At 30.3% G+C, this 17,637-nt stretch overlaps 1 protein-coding gene across 1 annotated transcript; it reads right to left on the bottom strand.

Annotated features, from left to right (window-relative positions):
* LOC18601328 lies at positions 5,455 to 9,514 on the bottom strand. Its single transcript, XM_018118995.1, has 4 exons — positions 9,333 to 9,514; positions 6,054 to 6,323; positions 5,686 to 5,832; positions 5,455 to 5,607 (listed from the first exon to the last, which is right to left on the bottom strand). The coding sequence occupies exons 1-4, from the start codon at positions 9,360 to 9,362 to the stop codon at positions 5,455 to 5,457; spliced, it is 600 nt and encodes a 199-aa protein (XP_017974484.1). The 5' UTR covers positions 9,363 to 9,514.

The raw sequence follows: 17,637 nt of genomic DNA, 5'->3' as shown, positions 1-17,637 counted from the left end.
TAGTTAGGAAAATTTGTTGAAGATATTTATATTATTCACTTTTTAAACTTAATTTGTGAGCTTATACTTTAATATATATATATATATATATTTATATAGTATGAAAAGGTGATTCTATTATTTTTTATTCCACGTAAACTCAACCATGTTTAGTTTTAGGGTTTTTTAAAAGATACATATAAAGTTATAAGGAATTTCATCCATACCCGTAAACAAAACATGTCTCATTATCAACTTTTAACTTTGAATTGGTTATTGTTTATCCACATAAACAATGTTTTTAAATGAAAGTGATTTGATAGCATTAGAATTCTTATCTACACAACAGATAAATCTCATTAATTGTCATTGAAAATTAGAATAAAAAACTACTGTTTTAAAATGGTGTGTATTTTTATTTATTTTTAAATAATAATTATATTTAAATGTTACTAAAGTATAAATATTGAAATATTAGAATATTATTCAATACAATTAGATTTCTTATTTACAATCTGGATAAATATTATCGATATTTATAATAAAAATATTTAAATGGTTATTTTAATATATAATGAACAAATATGAATAATTTCATTGATAAAAAATCGAATTTACACTTAATGTATTGAGAGTGTATAGCTTCTATACATTGTCAGCTTATCAAAAGTTACCATCTCTTTAATGAGGTTAAATTAAAAAATTTTAAGGACTTAAACTTAAATATTAAAAAATTATTAATAATTAATGAAATAAAAAATTCTTTTTTTTCTGTCGCCAACTACCTCACAACGTTTTTTTTTTTTTTTGTGTTTTCTTTAATCTCTCTCTAACTCCACTTCTCCCTTCTTCTTTTTCTTCCATTAAAATTAAAAATTAAAATATTTCAATTTTTTCCAAAGCCTTTTTCACCTTATTTTCTTGTTCTTCTGTAGACATCCAAACTAAAATCTTATTTAATTTTTAAAAAAGAATGCTACTGAAACCCTAAAAGAGGGAAAAAGTAAATAATTTAGTATGGAGATTTTCTTTTCATTGAGATAAAGAGAGAAAAAAGGAGGGCTGAACGAAAACACCATGTAGCTCAACAAGAAAGTAATTCTTTTGTTGGTTAGCATTAGAACCAAATGGGGTTGGCAACAAACTGATTTGACCACTAATTGTGATAAAGAATCTTTCCTTAAGTTGTAATTATGGGGTAGTATCAGTGTTAGAAAATTTTTGAAAAGAAATTTATCACTAACTTTGGTTAGAATTTTAATTTGATATTAAGATTATGTTAGTTAATTACTTTTTCCTTTTTTATCATTAACCTTTACTGGTTATTCCATTATAACCCTAAATCAAATTAAAAGTAAAATTCTAATTTATTTATTTGAAAAAAAAATTGATTATCACACCATAACCTTTAATCAATAATAAAAATCACTTAAAAAATATATCACTAAGTCAACAAGTAAAAAACATCTTGAAATCTCTTGAAGTTGAATAATTTTATCAAACTTAATTTTAATGGAAGAAGAAGGAGAAAAGAAGATAATAGAGTTAAAGAGAGATAAAGAAGAGGAGAACAGTCAAAGTTTGCCTTTTATTTAACTAATTATTAAAAATTTTTAAGTATTTAAGTTTAATTGCCTAAAATTTTTAGTTTTGCCTCATGCCAGCGTTTGGTGAACTGATCGTATATAAAAACTATGCATTAAATATTAATCATAACAATTCAGATTAACTTCTGTTCCTTTATATATATATTTTAGACCTTAGATATAGATATAGATTACAGATAAATAGATATGTACAATAAAATATTGTTTTAATTAATTTTAATTAAAAGTAGTAATTAATTAATAATATAATTTATATTTTATTAATTAGTCATAAGATGTATCATTTAGATGCAAAAGAGTTATAATTATATTGAACTTTTTAAAAGAATGATTCAGTTATAACATACGAATCCATATATAGATTAATATTATAAATTCCAATTATTTATATTTTAAAAACATTTATATTTATATATAATAATTATGATTATTATTTAAAATAAATAAAACAAAAAAAAATTCAGGTGCAAAGCACGTTAACAGATCCTAGCGTGAGTGCACTCGTAAAACTTTATTCCACTTGGGGCAATGCAAAAAGGGCCTAGACCACCCTTTTAACAGGGCTGTTGGAGCCCCCCAATCACAAACTGAGTTCATACTTGAAGATTTGCCATGCCTCGGCGGCTCCGTGCCCTCTAAAGTGGTACAAGTACAACTGTACTATTGTTTCACTTGTGCTTCTAGTCTTTTGCAGTCAATGCTTTTCCTTTTTTTTCCCCTATTTGTTTTTTAAACTAAAGATTTGGACATGCTGAAGAAAACCCAATTCACAAAAGGATTGATATGAGCCTGTTGTTTTCTTTGACAGGACATTTAAATTGACAACAAGACAATGAAGCTTCCTAATCTGTTGGCCTAATTAGGATTAGGTTTTGGAGATAACCAATTTAATCAGCATTTTTTTTTGTTAGGTAAACTGAGTATATGATCCTTCCAATTTGTGGAAAGTCTATTTTAGAACTCAAGCACCAAGACAAATATGGTGGCTCAATTTAGTCAACAATTAACATCTTAGAAAAGTATGTGCATATAGTTATAAGTATTGGGTTTCCTTGTTCTTTCTAATATTTCCATGTTTTCCCTTCCACTTATGGTCTTGGACATAATTGAATTCTAACATGGACAACACTTATTTTATCATTACATAATTGGGATCTTGAACCCTCTACCTCTTGACTACTACTAACGTCACTGGAAGGATTAGAGGGTTTGTACTGTTGTGTGAGTGAGGTTGGAGGTTTTCCTTTTTCTTGTTATACTCAAAGTGGTTTCCTTCTTAAATTATTGGAGCATTGCTAGTAAGGAATTTGGTTAAGAATCTTTTATTCTCCCTTTGTTTTTCTAAAATTAAACGACATGAACAGGACAATCTTATCTACTTGTCATCTTTCTCATCCCTAGTTTTGGATAAGCTCATACTATTTTGTATTAAAGGAAACTAAACTGATAGATAGTCTGGCACTCGAGTATTTGATTTATTGGTTGATGCATGATCTCTTACTTAAAAAATAAAATTCGAATATTCTTTTCTCTAATTACAAAAAAAAATAAAATTGACAAATAGTCTGATATGCTGATATCCCAAAATTAAAAAGACAAAATCCATCATCCTTTTTCTTACTTCAGATCATATTCTTCTTAAAGCCCAAATTAATTACATAGGAGGTATCACCCCCCCTCTTTGCATCTTATGAACTTGATTTTAAAATGTATCATGGAAGCTCTAAAGCCTCCTCCCACCCCATCAAGATTTCAACTTTGAAGGCAACAAAAAAGCCTAATTTCGCAGTGTTAAGTTATTTTACTGATAACATATATACTATTTTTCTCTGCTCTTTAGATGTTGGTTTTGACTCTCAAGTCTGGTGTAGTTGTACAACCAATGAATATCACATGCAAACAATAAATCTTAATATATATATATATATATATATATATATTAATATTAAAACTTAGAAATGCTGTGTGGTGTCGTTTGGAGACATACCAAAGAGTAATAAGCTCCTGTTGCCGGTTAGCCCCATAACTAGCAGAGATAAATGAGTCCCTTTCTTAACAATAAAATACCATCACAGTTTTGTATGGTACTTAGCCTATGTGCCACAACCACGCTAGTCTTACCCACCATCACACGCTCCAATGCCTCTTATACCAATTTCTAAGATTGACAGTCAACTAACATTGCTTTACAAAGAATATTAAAGCATGTGATATATAAAGCAATAAGGTTAACTTGGGGTCATTTTCTAGTCAACAAATATATATATATATATATATATATATATATATATATATATATGTCACGACCCGGAATCTTTTTCGGGCCCATGTCAACCGCCGCGACGTCCCAATTGACACTCACTATCTGAAATGCCAATCAAAACCCCGCAAAGCTTACATATCAGTTTCTTGCCTTTTTTATAAGCAATCGTTTTTAAATATTCCATTTTAAATAATTTCCCGTAGTTTCTTGCTCAAGTAAATCAAAAGACAAAAATATTTTAAAAGGATTTATAGATAAATATCACTATTCAAAATATTGATTAAAATATAGCATTTTTATATAAAACAATATTTATAGAAACACGTGTAAGAAATCTTTTGTAACGTGTAAGTAAAATAAATTCACACATACAAAAATTTACAAAGTTATAATGTACAATAATGGTTATAATGACAAGTGGCCCAAAATACACCCAATGTTGGTGCAGAAACCTACTGTTTGTGTAGTAGAGATGTCAACTGGAATCCTCGACAAAATAGGGTATCTACAAGCTATCACAGACTTGAAATGTTTGGAAAGGAGGTGGGTGAGATTTTACAATCCCAATGAGTAAACAGACATTATCATAAATATCTAAAGGCGAGTAATAAGGAGGCAAGTTTAAACAACAAATCACAAACTATTTCATAATGTTTTCAATTTATTTCTTAAACCATAAAATATTTGTAATATACCAAAACAGTTGTTAAGGCTTATGTCTTTTATAAAAGAAAACAAGGCTCAAGCCAAAACTAATCCTCGGGAATACCTTAGCCGATGCATCTAACCGAGTCTGCTAAGGTTGTTATAACATTTACATGTGAAACATATTTTTATTTTTAAAACAAGCTGTTCCTTGGCCAAAGGGCATCCAAGATGTCTAATACCAAATGACCCCTTTTATTTAATGATAACTTACTGTGTTATTGAAAGTGAGGGCGGTACCACAGATTTTGCCTTTCGTTAGTTTCACCATGTGTGCTTTTTTGTAGCTATTTGAACCTCCTTGTACTTATTTGTGACCAACCATTTCCATATAAGGAATCCAAATTCATAAGATGAGAAGAACCTTTGTACCTTAGAAATGCAGAAGATATATTACCACAATTTATCCATTGTATTACATTTTAGGTATCAGGGAGTAACCATAATTATATTCCAAAGGTTCCATGTACATGTCTTTTCCTTGTTTGCCCAACATTATCACACTATCAGCAAACAAAATACGGAAGCAGTTTGAAGAGAATGCGTTATCTTCATTTCTCCATTTTTATCTAGCAAAAAAAAAAAAAAGAACAAAATAGGTCAGTAGTTTTTATGTTAATTCTGAGCAGGAAGGAGAGAGTTGTTCCATCTGAATTTCCAGAACGGACAAAAAAATTTGAAAAAAGGGGAAAAGTTGTTGGGAGCCGGTATGAGAGTTTGACCTTACAAGGCAGAAATACATCCTCCTGAAATTGCAGGATTAATGGCTTTTAAATGAGCATCATATATGCAATTAAAGAAGTCAGTCACTGTTCCAAACAAACCTGAAATAAGAAGTGATATATTAAGAAAATTCTAATGCCTTGACAGAAACTTAACACAAGAAGCATACCTAAGGGCTTAAAAGAAGGGAGCCCTTTGAGGGATTCCCTTTCTTTTGTGCTTTGGTTGCTCAGTTTTCAACAGTAGTTCCTTTCGTTTCTCCTTGTTTGGGGACTGGATGGAAAGAAAGGGAGGAGCTGAATCACTTGACTTCCTCTCAAATGCTATGACCTGGTAAAGCTTAAATTCAGATTTTAAATAAGTGAAAGACGAAAACAGTGACCTGCAAATCCCAAACTAATTACGTACCTTGCAAGAAATAGAGCAGTAGCGATGCATATCTGGTTCAGCTAACCTTCTGTTGCAGATGTCACATGATGTCTCGTTTTTTGATGTTGGACCGCAATGGGGAAGAGGATTCAAAGCTATAACCAGTCGTTTGTTGCACTTATATGGCTAAAGCCCACGACCAGAAGGATCATAGAGACAGACAAATAGTACATATTAGCTATCAACAGATCTAAACAACTCAAATCAATTAAAATGGTGTTGGGATGAGAAACATTTTTCAGCTTCACCCTTGGCGACTAGTTGTACGGTCTCCAAACATGGTGAGCTCCATCAAATTACATTGAATTATTTCCCATTTTTACCAGAATGAAGGCGATTGATGGTACCTGAATTTCAGCACAGTCGATGTACTTCTCCATGGCTGCAAGCGATACAACATCCTTGTAGACATGTCTGTAGATTTTCAGAATCTTGTGATGGCGATGAGTGGTGCAAGTCATGCAATATTGGCAGGCAGATGTGTCGCAGTTGATACAATACCTGTTCTTCTCATTCCTCCGAATTGGATGAACTGAACAAGAATCAAAGAAAGTTCTTTGCAGAAAAGCTTCAAGCCACTCTGGCTTTTCATTTTTGTTTTGCGCAACCTGTTCAACCTGAAATGCCCATCCATGCCGCGAGTAAGACAAATATTTGCTTTAATTTTCAGAATTCAATTTTAGCAAAAGCCCATTGATTTCAAATTTTTCTCATTTTATTAGTTAAGGGTTTGAAAATATATAAACTTTTAAAAATAAAATAATCCATTTAATTCATTTCAGAAAACTTTTTCATATTTTAATACAATCTGTCCTCTGAAAGTGTAATTTTGTTATGTATTAACGTTAATTTTAAATAAAAAGATAAATATAACTTCTATTAATTATTTATTTTTGTTTTTTCTCTTCTCTTTTCTTTTTATGCACAAGACTTTATTAATTACAAAATAACGAGATTTTAGTTAATTGTGAGACTTAAATAATTTAAAAATAATATTTAATATACTATCAAATTATATTTTTAAGTAATTTATATTATAATTCAACTATATATTTACTTTGAGATGAATGTATTAAATAATAAATAAAATATGAAACGAAGAAATAAATAACAAAGGAGTATACTTATCTATTTACGTAAATTTAACTTGATAATTAGCATCATTATTTTTTTTTTTTAAAAAGATAAATGTATTTTCAACTAGATCTCAGTGATGTTTCCTCCTCACCGAACGGCCCATTGCATCGACAACCTCTCTTATTACAAAATCCAGTTCCAGATTTTAAAGTCTTGGAACAACATTTCAGAATCCAAGACCAAAGAATTAGAATGAATCAGATTTGAAAACTTGATTTTGGTGGTGTTGAAAACTTAATGGAGTAGTAGTATTCACATTTTTGGTGGTGTTGGAAACTTGAAATTGCAACCTACGGCAAGGATGGGGTTAGCTGGTACGTCATGGTGCAAGTAACATTTCCTATATGTTTTATGAAGAATGGAAACTTCTGCCTCAAGTTCATGACCCCCTATTGCCCCACATACCAAATCTTGTCGCATTGCATAAGTTAAAGTTAATATTAAACTTTCATTGAAAAATTTTTCCTAAAATAATTTACCCAACTCAATATTCTCTTTCTCTCGACTGTCAGACTCACCTCCCACGTATCTCCGCCATTTCCGACAGTATCTCCTCCGTTTCTCCATCAACAACTGTCAATGAAATGCTTTAAAATTTCATCACATAGCTTTAATTTGTGTTTATGAGGAGAAAGGAAGCGGTTTTTTGTTGATTGGCATACAGGTTCATCAGGCTGTCCCTAATGGCTTTGATAGTTTTCTTCAATCTGTGTCATGTTTAGTTCATTATTACCAAAGTAAACATACACAGACATCTTTCTGCTATAATTTTGTTTATGATGCTCTTGTTTTGTCTGGCTTGCTATGGTGCATTTTACTAGTTTTTTAGAGGATCCATGAAGCCCAACTTCGTCCCCCTCCTTCGACCTCGTTCTCCTTCTCTAAAAATTATTGGCTTCTCCACAAACTCCCTTGCTAATAAGCCGATCTAGTCGTCCCTTTCGCTCTGTTTCTCCATCTACTTGTCGCCAAAACACTCAAATTCCCTCATTCATCCTTCGAACCCCTTTACCTTCTCTTCCAAATCATGTCAATGGTTTGAGTTTGAGTTTGTTCCATTTGATTTTGTTCAATGGTTTGATTGCACCAAACAATAGAAATTGTTTTCTTTTTTGAAAAATATGGTTTAGGAAGATTTCTTGTTAAGCATAGCGAAAGTTTGCCATTAAACATAAAACATTTACTTTTTTTTTAATTATATTTTGTTGCAAGATTTTATTGGGGGTAGACACATGGGGTTTTTTTTTTTTTTTGAAATTCAGTAATCCAAAATCTCAATCAATTACCATTCAAAAACTTGCTAAAAACGAGACGTTAATATATGAAACCTTAATTAATAGAAAGATTAAATGTCGAGGATATTATAAATATTTTCTTATCTCGCATACAAACACACACACATATATATATATAAATATATATAATATAAATATATATNACACATATATATATATATATATATATATATATATATATATATATTATATAATTGTGTCTTCATAAATAGTAGATAGAAAAACTAATCTCCCTCTCTAAAGAGTAGAGTTTGAATACTCCTTCTCCAAATAAAAAAAAATATTGTCAATCATTTTATATTTTATTAAGTAATTATTGTAATAAACTTTTGAAAAAGAAAATTAATTAATTTTATTTAAAAAACTTTTGATATTCTACTAAAGAGTGAATTTAACTAAAATAGTAGGGAAAATGAAAAGTTATATGATATTATTTATAACTTTGCATTATATATGGGTAAGAAAAGGAAAAGTTATATTGTGGTTTCAATCTTTTCATATTCTACTAATTATAATTTCAAAATAAAATTTTACAAAATTAATTAAACGGCTTTTATTTTAAATTTATGTATGAGATTTAATAAATGATATAATTTTATTCAGTGTACTTAGGCTTGGTTTTGAAATTGAGAGGCTCGATAGGCTCTCCCCAACCCGACCAATAGACCCCTATATTTGATTTCTCTTATTTAACATACTTTGAAAAATTTTTTGTGCCAGAATAAGATGGAGTTGAGGCTACAATTACTTTGAGTAACTGAACTATTCATTGGAAAATTATGAGCATATCTAATAAGGCTTTCTATCCTCTGAAGGTTACAAGAGTAGCCCATGGATTAATTCATAGAATTTAGACTAACATTGCGTGACAGCAAAGACGTGAATCCGTGTTGGTTTTAAAGAGAGGGAGAGCACTTCAGTGATGCTTTATTTAATTCTATCTTAGCATTTACACGTTTATGTGACTAAATATACTACAATTTATACTTGATGTATGCTTATTTGAGTGAATGCTATTAAATTTTTTATATTTGGGAATAAAACCCAACACAGTTGTAATTATTGATAGATTAATTTACAACCTACTAATACATATCACAGCAAGAAAATTTAAATATGAATAAACAAATTAATTCTCTATAAAACGTCATTCATAGAGAGAACTAATGAACAATTAAATGTGTATGTACATACCTGGGGTACAAATTTGGAGGACGCACTCATGAGAGCCTTGTTTTGAAACTGAAATGATGAATTGTTGAAAAACGATTAGGTAGTGAGCTTCGTAGGATAATTGATATGTGAAGGGAAGCGAAGGAAAGAAATTGATATAAGGTATTAGGTGGCAAAAGAAGTCATTTTTCACTCTCACTTGGATTTTGATCAGAAAGTGTGGGGATGGAATCGATGGAATCGAGGTGCAAATAAGGCAGTTGATGCCTTTCATATTTCAGTCCTCGAGACTAGAGAGTGACTATGTTAAGAGGCATGTGTTGATATGGTAGTGGTTAAAGTATCTTTAATCACATGAAGCCACAATTTGTCACAATTCTTTTGGTATAATAAATATTTCCATCAGTTATTAACTATTATTGATTTTACATTAATGAAGTCCCGGTGCTTGTTGAGAGATTTATGCTGTTAAAAATTATTATATATTTTTTTATTTATAACTCTTTTTAAATAAAAAATTTATTATTTATTACTAAATTAAATATTTGAATGTGGTATCATCTATTTATATATTTTGAATATGTCATATCTCAGTTTTTAATTTTTTATTATTATATGTAGAAATTTAGAAATATATACCTTTACCACCCATAATCAAACCAAGTAAATGTTTTTGGAATAGTGGTAAGCCATCTAACTTATTGTTTAAAAACTTGGGTTCAATCCTTTTTTCACACAAATTTTAGAATTATTTTTTTCTTTTTTTTTCTTGTGCACTGCCTAAAAATCCTTCAGGTCTTTTTTTTTTTTTTTTTTGTTTCCCTTTGCAAACGGTTTGAATTTTCTTAAACCCTTCAGTTCCTTTTTGATTTCATTTTTCCTTTTTACACAGTTTTCACCCTTTCTCTCATTTTCTTTTTCGGTGAATCAATCAAATAATTTTTTTCACTCTAAACCAAATAACTATACTAAAATCTTCAACTCAAACAAATTTGAAATTTCTTTCTTGTTAGTCCCAAAAAGAGTGTCAGAGGAGGTGAATAGCACTTAAAAATATTTTAAAGGAGCACACAGTTTGAATTTTCTTAAACCCTTCCTTTGTACATAGTTTTCACCCTTTCTCACATTCTCTTTTTTCACGAATCAATCCAATAATTATTTTCTCTCCAAACCAAATAACTTTACTAAATCATTTAACTTAAACAAATTTGAAATCTCTTTCTTGTTAGCCCTAAAAGGAGGGCTAGAGAGGGTGAAGAGCACTTAAAAATATTTTAAAGGAAATTCCTTGGAAGATGAAAATTGCTTGGAAGATTTAAGGTGGATAGCTTAAAGCTTGTTGAGGTTAGTGAGCACCAAGTAAAAAGAGGTTAAGAAGTAGACAAAACACAATATTTATAGTGGTTTGATCTACCTGACCTACATCCACTACCTTAAACTTCCCCAATCAAGGATTTTTAACCCAACTTCACTATAACCAGTTGAATTAACAAGTTTCACTAAGCTTTTATAAGGTGAGCTTCTAACCCAAGCTCTAAACCCTTAGAACAACCTTTAGAGTGCTTCACATAATTTTAACAATTAAGAAATATGAGAAAAATGATGTACAAGTGATCACCTATTCAATCTAAGAAGTACAAGTTCAAGCTCAAACACTTTACAAAAGACGTGAGTGAAAAACAAGTGTACAAGAGAAGGTTTTTGCTCTTTTCGCTTTCTCAATCTCTTTGGAACTTCTCTAAACTCTTTGTGACTATTTTAGAGGCTTTTAAATACTTGAGAAATCACTTCTGACCATTGGAGACGAAAACTAGCAGTTACAAATAGTTTCTAGCTATTATTTTGTCCTTTTGTGCATAAATTCAAATGTTCAGACAATGCTTCATTAACTAGTTAAAGGCAAGCTTTAACGGATTAAGCTTTCTCTAACTTTCATTGTTTGGCAGTTCTCTTCACTGTATTAATCTAATAAAGGAAACTTTAACTGATAAAGAACTTTATGTTCTAAAACACCTTCAAGCACTATTTTTGGTAAGTTTTCTTTCAACCGATTAATGCTTTTTTTAACTGAATGAAGCTCCTTTACCTTCGTCCTTAACTGATTAAAATGGGCTTCAACTGATTAAGAAATCTTTAAATTGGAATTTCTTCATTTGGCACCCTTTAACGGTCAACATCACTTTGAATTCAAATTTTGACGCTTCTTGGTACTTCAAGCTTGAGCTTTAATCGATTAAGCCCTTTGATTAATTGGCTAATAATTTTCTATCTTTGCATTCTAATACCTTTTTTAATCAGTTAAGCCTTGTGCTAATTGATTAAAACATTTTTGTTTTCCTTTTGTATAGTGCCCAGTTTTGCCTTAACTGCTTAAGGCTTCATGTTAATCAATTAACAACATTCTGTTTTCAGTAAGCTTTTTCTTTTTTGCTTCTTTAATTGATTAACTCATCTTCTACATAAGCAAGCTTCTCAACTTGCACTTAAACATCAAATTTGTTATGAGAATTAAACTTTATCCTACCCACTTAAGTAATTTAGTTAGACATTAATAAATAAGGAATGTTTTGTTATTATAAAAAACACATGGAGTCAACATTTCTCCTATTCTCTTTTTTATTAACCAATCAAAAAAATTTTCTTTCTCCAAACCAAATGGCTATATTAAATCCTTTAACTCACAAAAAATTTGAATGTTAAGGATTTAAAACATATTAAGGAAGATTATGCAGTCCTCTAAGCCATGGATCACTTTAATTGAAACTAATCTATCAAACTACAAGAGAAGAATTTCGACATATATTTGAAAACCTATAGTCAAATTCCTTTTGTTGTTGTCCTTCTTAGATTTCATTTGTGACTTGTTACACAGTAATTAGGATAGACCAAAACCATAATAGCACAAATATCTTTCTTCTAATGGAGATCTATACAGTGTACTACGAAAATCTTTTCACTAAAAGTAAAGGAATCCTTTAGTCAAAGTTTGTGCTAGAAAACTTTAAACTTTGAGTTTTCTTTTGGTTCTCCCTTTTGGTTGTGATCCATCTCAACACATGAGATACTAAGTCAGATCTCTTTCTTTCTTATGTATCAAGGGGCAGTTAAAAGGTTTTTTTATAAAGAGAATAGACATGCCTTAAATCCATAAAGGATCATCAGTTGTCTTGGGCTAATTGGACCTTTGCATCTTTATACAAATTTAATTAACTTTCAGACTTATGTGTAACTATGCCTAGTTGTATTAAACACATAAATTAAGTTCATATCAAAGCTTGAGAAGTTAGCAAAAACATTGGTCGAATTCCCCATGTTTTTCTTAAGATATCAACAAATCCTTTTCCATAAGGTTTGGGTCGATTTGTCCCATGGACTTGTCCATATTAAATCTCATTTGAATAGCCCATTACTTAATCAAATTAAGCCTATATAAAGTCAATTAGATCATATCGAATTGAACTAATATTAATTTTGATAACAACCTTATGTGTGTGACCCATTAGGTTTTTACTTATGTTAGCAATGATTACAATTGTAATTCTAAATCGTATTTAGAATTAGATTGACCAAATCTCTATTTAATTAATCCTCAATTCCCAATTGATCTATTTATACTCATAGACCAAGATTGGTGTCTAGCAACATATCATGGCCCCCAATTATTAGAAAGGTCAATGTGGTTTGACTAACCTAGTTAGTGCATAGTTTATCTATGTAAGTCAATCCCATCATTATGTACCCTAGAATGAGTAAAGAACATGGTTCAGTGTCTACTCTTTATGTCTTTCCATGTTTGCTATTGTCCTTGAAATTTGCTTAATGAAGATTCCATGAAAACTCATTTTTCCCAAATCCTCATTATACTTTGGCCAAGGATTTGCATAAGAGCAAATACAAGTCAACTAGTCTACAAGAAACTTCCTATTGCTTATCACTTAAGGTAATGATTCCTCTTTTGACAATTCATATACCTCTATATAATTCATGTTATACCCAATGGCATCCTTGATTAAGACCCGGAGAAATGGAATCAAAGTATAACACTCTTTATACAAGATAACAATGGTGTCACAAGTCTAAGGATCATTTACACAATTGTCACTAGAGAATTATCCCCATAGAAACTTGAGTGAGATACCCAATGGAATTCTCTCATCAGATCATGTTCAGTAAACTTGTTCTAGCTTGAACATGTTGGCTCCATTAGTTTTTGATGATAATAAAACATTCCCACTCATTTATGTCTAACTATGCTACTTGAGTGTGTTAGATGAAAAATGTATGCCAATAGTAAATTAATCATTAAAAGGTAAATATCAAATCTTATAAGAATGAGAAGCTAAAGTTGAGCCACAAAGCATAAGCCTCTTAGTTTGATAAAGAAGGGAGTTAGTCAACTAAAACTCAAGAATGAAGATTGTTGGTTTAGAAACAAAGACAACTTAATTGACTAAGAAACACTGTTAGTCGACTAAGAGCTTATTGCCAGAAACTGGGTTCAGAGATAGAGACTACTTAATTGACTAAGAAGCATAATTAGTCAACTAAGAGCATTTTGTCAGAAATTTGAATTTAATGCTAGAAGATAGAATAACGGCTAGAACTATCTCCAAATTGTTTCCCAATGGTCAGAAACTGTCAAACAGCCATCAGAGTTGGTTCTTTAAGTATTAAAACCCTTCATAATGGAGAAGAACAAGATTAGATGCTTCCAAGATAAAAAAAAGCTAAAAAATAGTAAAAACTTTCTGCATACTTTATACACTTCACTCCTATCCTTGTAATAGAGTTAAGCACTTCACCTTGTACCATTCAGATCAGGTTAGTAATCATAAGTACCTTTTTATTTCTCTTCTCCTTGAATACTTAGAGTAAGCGAGTCACTCTAGAGGGTTTATTTAAGCTTGGGTTAGCTTGATTGAGTGTATAGGTTCTAACTCAGTTTAGGAAAAGTTAGTTTTGAGTTTTGGTTGATCCCGGGAAAAACCATTGTTAAAGATTATGGTTAAGCCTATGAAAAGCCATTGTAAAAGCTGGTGGAAGCTTGGAAATTCCACTGTTTATAGTGATTTGATTTAAAAAATCCTTTGGTTGAACAATCAAGGTAGTGGATGTAAGTCTTTGACTGAACCACTATAAATCTTTAAGTATTGTTTGGTTTGTCTTATATTTCATTTTCATTCTTCCTTAAATTATTCCTTTGTCTTGCATCAAATTTCACATAATTGATCTTCAATTTGCCCCCAATTAGAAAACAAGTTTAGTGAGAGCTAAAAAGTGCTATTCACCCCCTTTAACACATTTATTTGGGACCAACAAAACAAACATCCACATGTTTATTCTAAGTATCCCTATACTATCAATAAATGAGATCGATTGCCCACCTAAGTGAGGAACATAACATGTGTGGGCCTTTGAGCATTATAGATGCCCTTTTACTATAATACAATGGCTAGAAATGTTTAGGAAGTATACTTTGTGTTGGAGTTGATCTTTGAGCAGGCATGTTATTGTGTGAACTATGAATTTTAAAAGTTTTCTAATTATGGAAGCAAGTAATCTAAATACACAAGCAAAACTTCACATCATGCATCAAGCAAATCGATTTAATCATATCAAAAAATCAAGAATCAAGATAATATAAGAAATCATACATTTTTATTGTGAGAATCTTGAATCTTGCCTCCTAGTGAATTGTAGTAAAGTCACCACCACACCAAGGATAAATTTCTTAACCAAACAAATTTACAACTTATTCTTCAAGAATCTCTTCAACTTGAACCTTGAGTGGACAAGGTGTGGAATACTAAATCAAGATGGTAACTCAATTGTTTCTCTTTTTTTCTTCTTTAAAGCTATAATTATTTTTCTTGTGAGAGATCTCTAGGAAAAATACCAAAATTGGAGATCAAGAAAACCTTAAAGAGAGGGGCGGCTTTGGAAGATTTTGGAGGAGGGGAATTTGTAGCAATAGGTTCGACTAAGAGGTTTTTTCCTTTTCATGAAAAAACTCTTTTTCTTATTCCTTTTTATAAGGTGTGGCTAAGACTTTAATATTATATTTCATCATGGGCTCTTTTTTATTTTAAAGAATTTAATTAAAATTAAATTCCTATCAAGAGTCCAAATTGGTCATCCATAACTTGTTATGGTTGTACCATGCTCCTTCAAAAAGTATTAAAATTATAATTAAAAAAATAATTTATTTATTTAATTATAATTATTTATCCATGTCAAAGTATGATTCTTTATTGAATAATTATTCTATTTTATTATTATCCATCTTTAATTAAGAAGAATTAATAATAAAATAAAGGAATCCTAATCAAACATGGACTCTTATAATTTATCAAGAAATTATAATTAATTTTAAATAAAGAGTAAACTATTTAACTCTTTAATTATAATTAAAATCCTCCAATATTTATCTCAAGAAAACAATTATCTTAACAAATATTTTTCATTTTTAAGACAACCCTTGCCTTAAAAAATATATTTATTGATTAAGACAATCTTTGACTGACCAAAAATAAATAATATAATTAAGACATCTGTTGTCTTAAATCAACGCATGTATTGTTATATAATTTAAGACAACTTTTGTCTTAATTAAGACAACACATGTACCTTGTCCAAATTAAGACAACTCTTATCTTAATTAAGACAATATGTAAAGTTACCATTATTGAACATTAATTTAAGCAAATAAATAAAAATGCATTCCACTTTAAACAAGTTGAAATCTATGAAGCTACGTGGGGAATCTATTTGGATGTAGATATTCTAATCTCCAATAAACTTAGAATTACTCATAATCTCATTAAGATAATTCAAGTTTATTAACCATGAAATCACTTAACCATAGATTTATGGTTGCACTCTTTGATTAACTACAATTACAAGAAATGATCCATTATTAATATTTAACATTGGTTGTCCAATTGCAAACCTTATGTTATGAACCTTCATAACCATCCAATGAAAAAAAATGGAATTACCATTTTACCCTTTATGTCAATTTTGTCCCCTAGTCTTAGATTTCATCCAATTAGTAATCCAATACTCTATATCTAATCTTTTGACTATTAAGATATGATAAGTAGCTAATTCATCAATCCAATAGGCCTAGATTAATCACCAATCTTCTTAACATCACTAGAAGTGATGTTAAAGTTATGAACTCCACTTTTTGGATATATGTTCCCAAATGTTCACCTTAATTATAATCCTAACATACGGAGTTTAGACCAATGCTTTAAGATGATCATGCCCATGGTATATCAAAGATTATAAAGACATAAAACACGAGTCTACTATCCATTAGGATTTTGGTTCTATCATAAGCGCATACATAAGTGTGAGATCAAGGTTTAAGTAACGATTAAACTTAAACTTGATTCTCTCGTGATTCTAATTCAAATTATAGTGTCATTATTTGAAGTCAACTAATCCAATGATTTGAGACTCATCATTCCCTTGATGTGTATCACATTTCTTATGTCGGATGTAATCTAGACACTACAGTCTTAACATAATAAAGTGACCAGCTTTATTATATGGTTGTGAACAATATTTTTAGATTCAATTTAAATACATGTCTCCTATGTATGACTCTTCACACAAATGTATTTTAATATCTCAATAGAATCATGGTACCTTTATAACTAGAAAATAAGTGTTTACTTAAAACAAACTCTTCATCTTTTTATTAAAATGTACTTTCATTACAAATAAATGAATGCAAATAAACACGAGAATATACTTGCTTTCCAAGGCGCTATATTCTCAAATTCCTAACAATCTCCCACTTTCCTTAAAACAAGTATGACGTATCCCTCATCCTAAGACTTCCTTAGTGACTCTTAAAGCTCTTTTGTGTTAGAGTCTTTGTGAATGGATCAACGAGGGTTTCTTCTATTGGAATTTTCATCACAAACACTTCTCCACGTTGTATAATCTATTGAATGAGATGATACTTTCTCTCAATATGTTTTGCTGCTCTATTATTTCATGGTTCTTTTCAATTATCCATTGCTCCACTATTATCACAATAAAGTGTAATGGGCTTGTTCGCATTTGGAATCACTTCAAGGTCCATAAGGAACTTGCAGAGCCATATAGCTTCCTTCGTAGCCCTAAAAGCCATAACATACTTTGCCTTCATAGTAGAGTTTGCAATACAAGATTGCTTAACACTCCTCCAAACTATGGCTCATTATCCAAGGTGAAAAGAAATCCTGATGTTGATTTCCTTGAGTCAACTTTAGATTGAAAATTTGAATCAGTGTACTCTATTACTTCAAGGTCACTTCCAAAATACACAAGC

This window comes from Theobroma cacao, chromosome 4, assembly GCF_000208745.1.
Source record: "Theobroma cacao cultivar B97-61/B2 chromosome 4, Criollo_cocoa_genome_V2, whole genome shotgun sequence".
Lineage (NCBI taxonomy): Eukaryota > Viridiplantae > Streptophyta > Magnoliopsida > Malvales > Malvaceae > Theobroma > Theobroma cacao.
This window is presented reverse-complemented; position numbering and strand designations above follow the sequence as displayed.